Source organism: Enhydra lutris, unplaced genomic scaffold (assembly GCF_002288905.1).
Source record: "Enhydra lutris kenyoni isolate GAN:26980312 unplaced genomic scaffold, ASM228890v2 scaffoldscaffold23, whole genome shotgun sequence".
NCBI classification, from domain to species: domain Eukaryota; kingdom Metazoa; phylum Chordata; class Mammalia; order Carnivora; family Mustelidae; genus Enhydra; species Enhydra lutris.
Genome location: NW_019154107.1, coordinates 8,833,920 through 8,844,124, shown reverse-complemented (window position 1 = coordinate 8,844,124; position 10,205 = coordinate 8,833,920). Strand labels below are relative to the sequence as shown.

Genomic DNA, 10,205 nt, shown 5'->3' with positions numbered 1-10,205 from the left:
AACTATTGGAACAGAAGAAAAAGAGGCGAGCATGGCATTGAAAGTCAAAGTCTAAAATGTACTTGTGGTCAAGAGAACAACGTTACCCTCAATCCCCTCTTTTCTTCCTCCTTTAATTCCTTGTGATGTGACAAAAAGATTTGGACCTTCCAAGGAAGCCAAGCACTCAGTAGAAAATTGGCTAGTGCTAATAGTAACTGCCTGTGGATCCAAAAAACACTTAAAGTGGTTCTTACCTCTGAGCACTGGAAAGATAGTAGCTGGAACTGTTGCAATGCACATATAACAGGATGATGTTTTCAGCTGAGAATAAAAGGTTTTAAAGATTTATTTATTTATTTATTTGAGAGAGAGAGAGAGAGATACCACGAGTGCAGGGAGGGGCAGAAAGAGAGAGAAGCCGACTCCCCAATGAACATGGAGCCCCACAGGGGCTTGATCCCATGACCCTGAGATCATGACCTGAGCCGAATCCAGGAGATGGACACTTAAATGACTGGGCCTCTCAGGCGCCCCTAATAAGTTTTAAATATCCACACATCCTAACATTCTTTATATCCCTCTTTGCCCTTTAAAAGTTCTGAGTTACAGCTGTTATAGTCAAGCTTGTGGAACACTGCATTAATGTCCCCATTTAACCTTCCTTCCACCCACCCCACATCCTTGGCTATGTAATTTTGCTATGATTTTCCCATCTTGGGTGGGGCATACTTCTCCATCTCTTGATCCTTGGCTTGGCCATGGACTTGTTTTGGACAAGACATGACTTAGATAGAAGCTTGAAATGGACTAGAAATTTTAATATTAGAAAATTAGGGTTCTTTCAATACCTGAGAGTTGATGGAAAAGCTGTGATTTAGCCCAAGATTTAGAAAGAAGAGTTTGACAGAACACGAATATTTCATGGATGGGTTGGGGTAGAAGATCTCTGCAATTTTAAAGAAGGTACTTAAGGATGGTCTCACTGGAATAAACGTTTTTCATACAGTTAAAAGCCTAAAACAGGATAATATTGCTTCCCTGGTCTCCATCAGTAAGAAGAAAACAATCCAAAAGAGTGGGATTAGGGGGGCCTTGGGTGGCTCAGTTGGTTGAGTGTCTGACTCTTGATTTCAGTTCAGGTCATGATCTCAAGGTTTTGAGATCGAGCCCTGCGTCATGCTCTGAGCTCAGCAGGGATTCTACTTGAGATTCTCTCTCTCTCTCTCTCTCTCTCTCTCTTGCTGCCCCTGCTCCCCTCCATTGCGTGTGTGCACACTTCTCTCTCTCTAAAAAAAATAAATCTTTAAAAAAGGAAGAGTGGGAGTGGGGCAGCAGGGGAAATGCCAGATGTATCCTGTAAATTAGAAATATCTCCTTTTAAAACTATTTATTTGCTCCATAAGATACCCGGAAATAAATTTCGAATTCACTATTTTATCCCCAGTGCTTGGTATAGGGCCTATACATAGGGGTTGCTCATAATTTTGTGAAGAATAACTAAGTAGATTATTGGAAATCATCCTAGAAAAAATATGTATTCATTTTTGTATTTATTCAATAAATAATTGTTGAGAAACTACTATATATCATGTTTTATGGAGAGTGCTAGGCACACAGCAGTGAGAAAAATGAGCTGATAAATCAGAGCCATCAAACAACTGATAGTCTGGTTGCAGAAAACATAACAAATGAAGTACAAAATATTCAGATGATGCTAAGTGATATGGAAAAAAGATACATCAAAGAAAACAGATGGATGGGTTGGGGTAGAAGATCTCTTCGATTTTAAAAAAGGTACTTACGGATGGTCTCACTGAAGTAAAGGGCTTTTGAATAAATGGTTTAACGAAGTAAGGCTCTGAGCCATGTAGATATTGGAAACTAGTGTTCCAGGCAGATGAAAGGCAGGTACAAAGGCCCTGAGGCAAGAGTGTGCCTGGTGTGCTTCTGACAGAGTAAGATGGCTAGTGCGGTTGGAGCAAAAGAAGAGAGACAGAGACGATAAGGGAAGACCTCAGATTGGTCAAGGGGGCCAGGCCTCATAAACCATAGTTAGAACTTTGGCTTTTATTCTAAGGCGTAAACACATTGATCTTGAGCAGAGGAGTTGGAGAATACAATGTGTTTTAAATGAGTCCTCTCCAGCTATTGTACTGACAATATACTAGTGGGAGTAAAGGCAGAAGCCAGGGGAGATTATTTCAGATTTCCAAATTAGTGGTGATTGTAGCCAAAAAAGGGCAACATTCCATGAAATAAGTTACCTGGAGAGCTTATACAGAACATACATGGGTGTTTTTCGCTAATGATTTTGAAGTTGAAAAATTTAGAGGAGATACTTTTTTTTTTAAGATTTTATTTATTTATTTGACAGAGAGAGATCACAAGTAGGCAGAGAGGCAGGCAGAGAGAGAGGGGTAAGCAGGCTCCCTGCTGAGCAGAGAGCCCCATGCGGGGCTCGATCCCAGGACTCCGGGATCATGACCCGAGCCGAAAGCAGAGGCTTTAACCCACTGAGCCACCCAGGCGCCCCATAGAGGAGATACTTTTGAATAATTCTATTTCTAATGCTATTTCATAAAATTAAAAATCACCTTGCTCTTCCCTCTGTGAAATGTTCTCTCCTCTTATGGATAGACTACTTAGATATCTAAGCGAGAAATATAAATATATATATATATATATATATATATATATATATATATACCATATATATATGGCTTGTTACTTATCCTTAAAATTCAGAAATGTAGACTCATTCCTTTATCATTTTCTAAAATAACTCTGAGAAATATAAAACTTATGCTCTTAGTAGTCATAAAATATGAATGAATTATAAGGTCCTTATCTAAAACTATTTTCAGGGCAGAATCCTCAAGAACTTCTTCTTAACTACTCTCAGGTCATGGGGAGGAAGCATGAAAGAGAAAGGCATCCAAAAACAGAAGAGGAATCCAGAGTCTTAACATTAAATCTACCTATTTTAATTCTGAACTGGCCTCAGTGATTTTCATTCACAAAATAAAACAGAAAAACATCAAATAGCAGTGATAGTTGGGATAAAAAAAAATCACAATTGTTATAAACATCTGCTATAACAATTTATGCACTGTCTAAGGGAAAGCTTTGTATATTGGGAGCAGGGAAGTGGAGAGTTGAAATAATATAGGCCTACTTTCAAATCCTAGCAATATCACTTACTGCAGAGGTTTGAACCAAACGTATGATTCAGTTTTGGAGTTTTAAGTTTTTTCCCTCTCTAATATGGTAGTAATAGTATCTTCCTCAGGCCATTATTGTATGAGCATTAAATAAAAAATAAATAATACCTATAAAAGGGACTACATAGCTCCTAGAACATGGCATTTGTTATTCATATATATTCATATTTATATGTTCTCTGTAAAACAACAACACAACAATAAAATCATAATCTTAGGGAGGTAGAATTACTGAAGCAAAAAAGGGCATTGTTCTACTTCCCAAACCAAATAAGACAGGGCCTGAGAGAATCTACCACAGAAATAGCAACAAGAAATTTGGACTTGAGACTCTTCTTGACTGCAAAGAGATTCTCGCTAACCTAATTAAGATAAAGGGACCTTGGGGCACCTGGGTGGCTCAGTGGGTTAAGCCTCTGCCCCCGGCTCGGGTCATGGTCTCAGGGTCCTGGGATCAAGCCCCACATTGGGATCTCTGCTTAGCAGGGAGACTGTTACCTCCCTCTCTCTCTGCCTGCCTCTCTGCCTACTTGTAATCTCTGTCTATCAAATAAATAAATAAAATCTTTAAAAAAAAAAAAAAAGATAAAGGGACCTTAATTGGCCTAAGGGAAACTCCCTGTGATGAAACTGTGAGAACACACAGATTTGTGCTGAATGCCTCTCAGAGAATGAAACCTGAGGGCATATTCAGACAATTGACAGTATTATAATTGATTCTGATAAAAACTTTAATATAACCACAGCAGAGAAAAAAAAATTGGACCATTAGCATGCATGTCATTATTGTTATTACATATTTGCCTATTCTCTCACTGAAATAAGACAGGAATTTTAAGCTAGTAAGTACATATATCAGTGTTTGTATTTGTCATTTTATTAATTCTTATGCGTAAGAATGTGTATTATTAGTGATTGGTAAAGGTTTCTAAACCAGCAGTATCCTGGCATTGATTTGAGTTTTCTCATGAAATGATTGTCATTTCCATTCAGGTCTCCAAGTGCCCCAGCTGTAGTGTCCCAGGGAATATTCCTGTACTGTAATCTCCTGGAGGCGACATTGCAAAAGAGGTATGTGAAAGAGTTTTTCTGTGCTCTACTTGAGAATTGTCACACATTTCCACTGCTATGTAAAATGAGTTAGAAACAAGGCTCTTCAAGTCCAAATGTGCTTGACGTGGCCCATTTCTGTTTTTCCCTTGCAATAACAGGGTTAATGTTTGGGGGAAAATTTTTTCTTAAAGAAAACTGCAGAAGTTGCTGCTACATCAAAAATCAACTTGGTTACTATTAAAATTATATTTAACAAAGTTGCCATATACAAGCTTCTATTTTTCAGTTGGCTATACACAGATGTGGATCTAAAGAAGGAAGTGCGTGACTTTCATCTTCTCGATAATTTTATGTTGATTACAAATTATATGGATGGAAGGAATGTGAAATAAAATGTAATGAAGGCTAAGAAAAGAAGGGGCTAGCATAGTTCAATGGCTGAGAAAACCAATTTTGGAATCAGAAAGACATGTGTTCAAATCAGAGTTCCTCTACTTACTAGGAGTGTGACCTTTGGCAATTTATTTAACTTCTCTAAGTTTGTTTCCTGATCTTAGAAGGAACCTTAGTATTGCTATATCACTAGGTTATCATGAAAATTAAGTACAAAAAGATATAAAAGTTCTTGTCACATTGTCTTGAACATAAAAAGTAGTCAAGTATTTAATGTGATCAATTATGTTATTACCTTTCTCTAATACTAATAAGTACTCAAGTATTATTACTTAGTTGTGGTTGTTACTATCACTGTAATGATCAAGAAAATAAATAAAACAATTGATCTGTGATGTGCAGTACACACTCTTAGCTAATTTAACCCAGTTTCTCTCTGGCCCACTCCTCTAAGAACTAAGAGTGTGGTTATAAATTGGAAAAAAGGTTTTCCCATTGTAGTAAATGACGGCACTTCAGGCCCAGCTGAACAGAATGAAAGTTGCCAGCTCCTTCTGGGGACAAGATCCTCCCCCAAGGGTGGGTTGAGTGGCAGATACATAGGGCAGGCTTTCTGGAGAAGACCCACCTACAGATCTCTGATTGTCAGTAATAGTCCACACTTCACTTGGCTTCTGCTTCTTTCAGGGGTGGGGGATGCGTGGGTGGGTCGGGGGTGGGTGGGGAAGTCTCAACATGGTGTTGATCAGGAAATAAGGTGCTGAGTTGGTCAGAACGTAAGTGATTCAGCTTTCTTTCGTTTAAAGTCCTAAGTCTCCTACTCACTGTTAAGTGAAAATGCTTCTGGGGAACAAAAGGGGTTTTTTTTTGTTGTTTTTTGGATTTTTTTTTTTTTAATGGAAAGAACAGTGCTTTGCTCTAATCACTAAGCCTCCATGTAAGCTTGGCCGCAATGCCTCAACACATTTAGAATGTTCAGCTGGGTAGAATCCTGCGACAATCATAAGAATCCTGCTGTTGTCGAGGCTTTCCCAGACGACCAGGAGCAAGCCAAAGGCTCACTCCGTAAACCCACGTTAAGAGGGAATATGCGAGGGCAAAATGGAGAGAGGGAAACCTAAGATGGAAGTGAGAGAAAGTGGGACTCGAGGGAACTCTGCAGACCTCAGGAACCGCCAGCGTCCACCTGAACGCTACTTCTCTGCCATCTTCCACCGTAATTTTCCCCTCCCGCCACCTGAGCAACGGTCGCTGCCACAACAGCGACAACTACAGTCGACTCCGGGCATATGTGACCCAGCGGCCCCCCACACCGAGACCAAGACTGGGGACGGGAAGCCAGCGGTCGCCATTGCCGACACACGCTATCTTGTAAAAGTCTACTCACTGAACGAGGACCAACAATGGGATTATCTCGGCACCGGGCACGTCTCCTCTATTTATGTGAAGCGCCACCAGGGCGTGTCCCTGCTCGTTAGGTCGGATTCCCAGGCCTCACTAATCTTGGAATCAAAGATAAATTCAAATACGCCCTATCAGAAACCACAGGAAACGCTGATTATTTGGTCTGAAGCAGAGAACCATGGTGTGGCATTAAGTTTCCAGGACACTGAGGGTTGCCACAAGATCTGGGAGGAAATTTGCCACGTTCAGGGAAAAGACCCATCCATCGAAATCACGCAAGATCTCTTGGAGGAATCCAAAGAGGAACAACTGCATGAAGTCCTGGAAACCAATAATGTGTTTGACCTGCCTAACTGTGAACTCTGTAAACTTGAAGAGATCGATGACTTCATTACCTCGGTTCTCGCTTCACCGATCCGTAAGGAGAGACTGGCTCTGATCTTAGAAAATGACAACTATATTAAAAATTTGCTGCAGCTGTTCCACACTTGTGAGGACCTAGGGGACACTGCAGGCTTACATCATTTGCATGAAATTATTAAAGGCATCTTATTCCTTAACAAGACAGCTCTGTTTGAGATCATGTTTTCTGCTGAGTGTATCATGGATGTGGTGGGATGTCTTGAATATGACCCTGCTTTGGCTCAGCCAAAAAGGCATAGGGAATTCTTGACCCAAAATGCAAGGTTCAAGGAAGTTGTACCAATAACAAACGGTGAACTTAGGCAAAAAATAAATCAGACATATAGGATACAGTACATCTATGACATACTTTTGCCGGCACCATCCATGTATGAAGAGAACTTTCTTTCTAGTCTTACAACTTTTATTTTCCTCAACAAGGTTGAGATAGTCAGCATGCTGCAGGATGATAACTTTTTGTCTGAAGTCTTCGCACAGTTAAAGAATGCGGCTATAGATGATGATAGACGGCGTGAATTGCTACTTTTCTTCAAGGAATTCTGTGCATTTTCTCAGACATTACAGCCTCCAAAGAAGGATGCTCTGTTCAAAACACTGACAGAATTGGGAATTCTTCCTGTTCTTAAAATCGTAATGAGCATGGAGGATTCGCAAATAAGGTCAGCTGCTACTGATATATTTACTTATCTTGTGGAGTATAGTCCATCCATGATTCGAGAATTTATCATGGAAGAAGCTCAGGAGAGTGAAGACGGTAACCTTTTCATTAATTTAGTCATTGAGCAAATGATCTGCGATACTGATCCTGAGCTAGGAGGTGCTGTTCATTTAATGGAACTTCTTCGTACTCTTCTTGATCCAGAAAACATGCACGCAACATCTACTAAATGTGAAAGAAGTGAATTCCTAAATTTTTTCTACAAGCATTGTATACACAACTTCATAGCACCACTTTTTGCCACCACTTCGGAAGATATATGTGAAAGGGATAGTGAAGTTGGATCCGACAGAAACAACACACATTGCCTCAATAATTATCAAACAGCACAGCTGCTTTCTTTAATTTTAGAGCTGCTCACATTTTGTGTGCAACATCACACATACTACATAAAAAATTATATTTTGAGCAAAGACTTGCTAAGAAGAGTCTTGATCTTGATGAATTCAAAGCACACTTTCCTGGTCTTGAGTGCGCTCCGCTTTATGAGAAGGATGATTGGCCTTAAAGATGAACTTTATAATTGTTACATCATCAAGGGAAATCTTTTTGAGCCAGTTGTCAAAGCTCTTCTGGGTAACGGAACTCGGTACAATATGTTGAATTCAGCTGTTATTGAGCTGTTTGAATACATAAGAGCGGAAAATATCAAATCTCTTATTATACATATAGTTGAAAAGTTTTATAAGGCACTTGAATCGATTGAATATGTCCAGACATTCAAAGGATTGAAGATTAAATATGAACAAGAAAAAGACCGGCAGAATCAAATACGGAAGAATTTACATTCTATCCTGCATAGTAAAATACTTCGCAGGAGTGCCAGAGTTGTGGACAAGAAGGAAGAAGAGCGTTTTAAAGGAAATTCAGAGGAAGGAGAAGCAACTATGCCGCCACTGGAAGATGATTTTCAAGATGGTTTCAAATTTATGGAGACTGAAAAAACAAAGGAAAATGAAGACAAGGTAGCTCCTCCTAAAAGATCATCCTCAGGGGGCTACAAACCCACCTCATCCCATCCGGCTGCTGCTGCTAATGGAACACGTAGCCTGCGGGGTAGCAGCACTGTTGGCTTAGCGAATCATCCCAATGATGATGAAAAAGATAAGGAAGATGAAACATCTCCCAGGAAGAGACCACATCTTAGCCTGTAAAATCTTTATGCGAGACCCTCAACAATACTAAATTCTATGAATATTCAGTAAACGTCAATTAGCTGAAAAGTCTGAATCCAAAAGCTTTCTAATTTGAACTTCTAAGTATACAATAAGTAGCAAAGATGGGATGGTTTAGTTCTGTAAAAACCAAAGTTCACAGAATTCCTAAAAAAAAAAAGGAAAGAAAAAGAACTAAACTAAAAAACTAACCAGAACCTGAATGATAACTACTTCGCAAGAAAAAAATCTTAGTTTGGGGGAAGGAAACAGGTTGATAATATAAATGAATGTAGTTTTGTTCTAGGGCTGTATTTTAAAAACAGCTGTTAACACTGCAGTTACAAAGCCTGTAACATTACTTGCCCAGTGATTCTGACTATGGTTTTCTTTGCTTTGATTGCCCTTTTTTTTGTCATAAAAATTCATGTTTACATGGAAAACAAAGTCAACTGTAATCAAAAAAACAAACTGAAGCTATTCACGTGTCTGTGAAGATTTAACACAAATTCGGACTCTGGGTAATTGGGGGGAAGTAACTTGCAGTGTGTATTTTCATGAATAAAAAAGGAAGCTGGATTCAAAATGTGCAGTTGTCAATTTAACTTTTTTTTTTTTTAGATAAGAGATGCCAAGAATCAGCCCAATAGTATTCTGAAAAGGTATTCTCTATTACCCTGGTGGTGGGTAGAACAGAACACTTTCAATAGCCAGATGGTGAAAAGTAATTCTGAAGGTATTTGCTGACTCCTTAATAAAGTTGTGTCCATCTTCAGAGCCGCAGGTTAAGTTTTAAAGTACTATTTACAGGGGCATCTGGGTGGCCCAATGGGTTAAAGCCTCTGCCTTCTGCTCAGGTCATGATCCCAGAGTCCTGGGATCAAGCCCTGCATCAGGCTCTCTGCTCAGCAGGGTGCCTTCTTCCTCCTCTCTGTCTGCCTCTCTGCCTACTTGTGATCTCTCTCTCTGTCAAATAAAATCTTTTTTTTTAAGTATAATTTACAAAGACTAACATACAAAAAATAGTGCTGGATGAGGTGGCATTTAATATCTAGGAACAATTTTGGATGAAGAAGCTGCTTAAGTGTCAAATTCCACTTACAGTACCTGAAGTGTTTTTTTCTATAAACAAACAAGGGTGCAATATGAAATGTGCTTTATGAAAGGAGTGAATGCAATGCATTTCTAAAAATAAGTTGTAGCAAAGAGTTAAGAGGGTTTATTTTTAGAGGAGCAAGCTAACTGGGTCCATTTTTCCTGAAATGGCTAAAACTGAATCAGTTTCTCCTGTTTTGAAGAATTTAGAGTTAATTTCAATTTTGGTCATTGTTTGAACCAGATGGGCTGTCTGTGTGGACATGAAGTATAGTTTTCCACAGACAGATTTTGGTTTTCATTCAAAATACTATCGTAGTTGTTTTGCACCATTTGATGATATCCATGCTGAACTATGAAATTCAGAAACTAAAAAGTCACCTTGTAATTCCAAAAATAAAAGAGACCATTTTTATTTATTTTTTTTCATTCCTTAGTACATTTAAAGAGACCATTTTAAATGTACTTTTGTGCCAATAGGAGACACATCTCATGCAAAAGTAGGAGAGAGTTGTGTAAGAGCCACAAAGAGAATATATTCTTTTTTTTTTAAATTTCAAAATGTTTTAATTTCTTTTTTTTTAATTTTAAAAAAGTTTTTTTTTCTTTACAGCGTAACAGTATTCATTGTTTTTGCACCACACCCAGTGCTCCATGCAATACATACCCTCTTTAATATCCACCACCTGGCTCACCCAACCTCCCACCTCCCGCCCCTTCAAAACCCTCAGATTGTTTTTCAGAGTCCATAGTCTCTCATGG

The 10,205-nt window shown here is 38.9% G+C and overlaps 1 protein-coding gene across 1 annotated transcript; it reads left to right on the top strand.

The window, feature by feature from the left end:
• The first annotated feature begins 5,750 nt into the window (after positions 1–5,750).
• LOC111150368 (serine/threonine-protein phosphatase 4 regulatory subunit 3B-like) lies at positions 5,751–8,348 on the top strand. The gene is made up of 2 exons (XM_022507809.1): positions 5,751–7,501; positions 7,661–8,348. Exons 1-2 carry the CDS (start codon positions 5,751–5,753, stop codon positions 8,346–8,348), a joined length of 2,439 nt encoding a protein of 812 aa, XP_022363517.1.
• Positions 8,349–10,205: the final 1,857 nt, after the last annotated feature.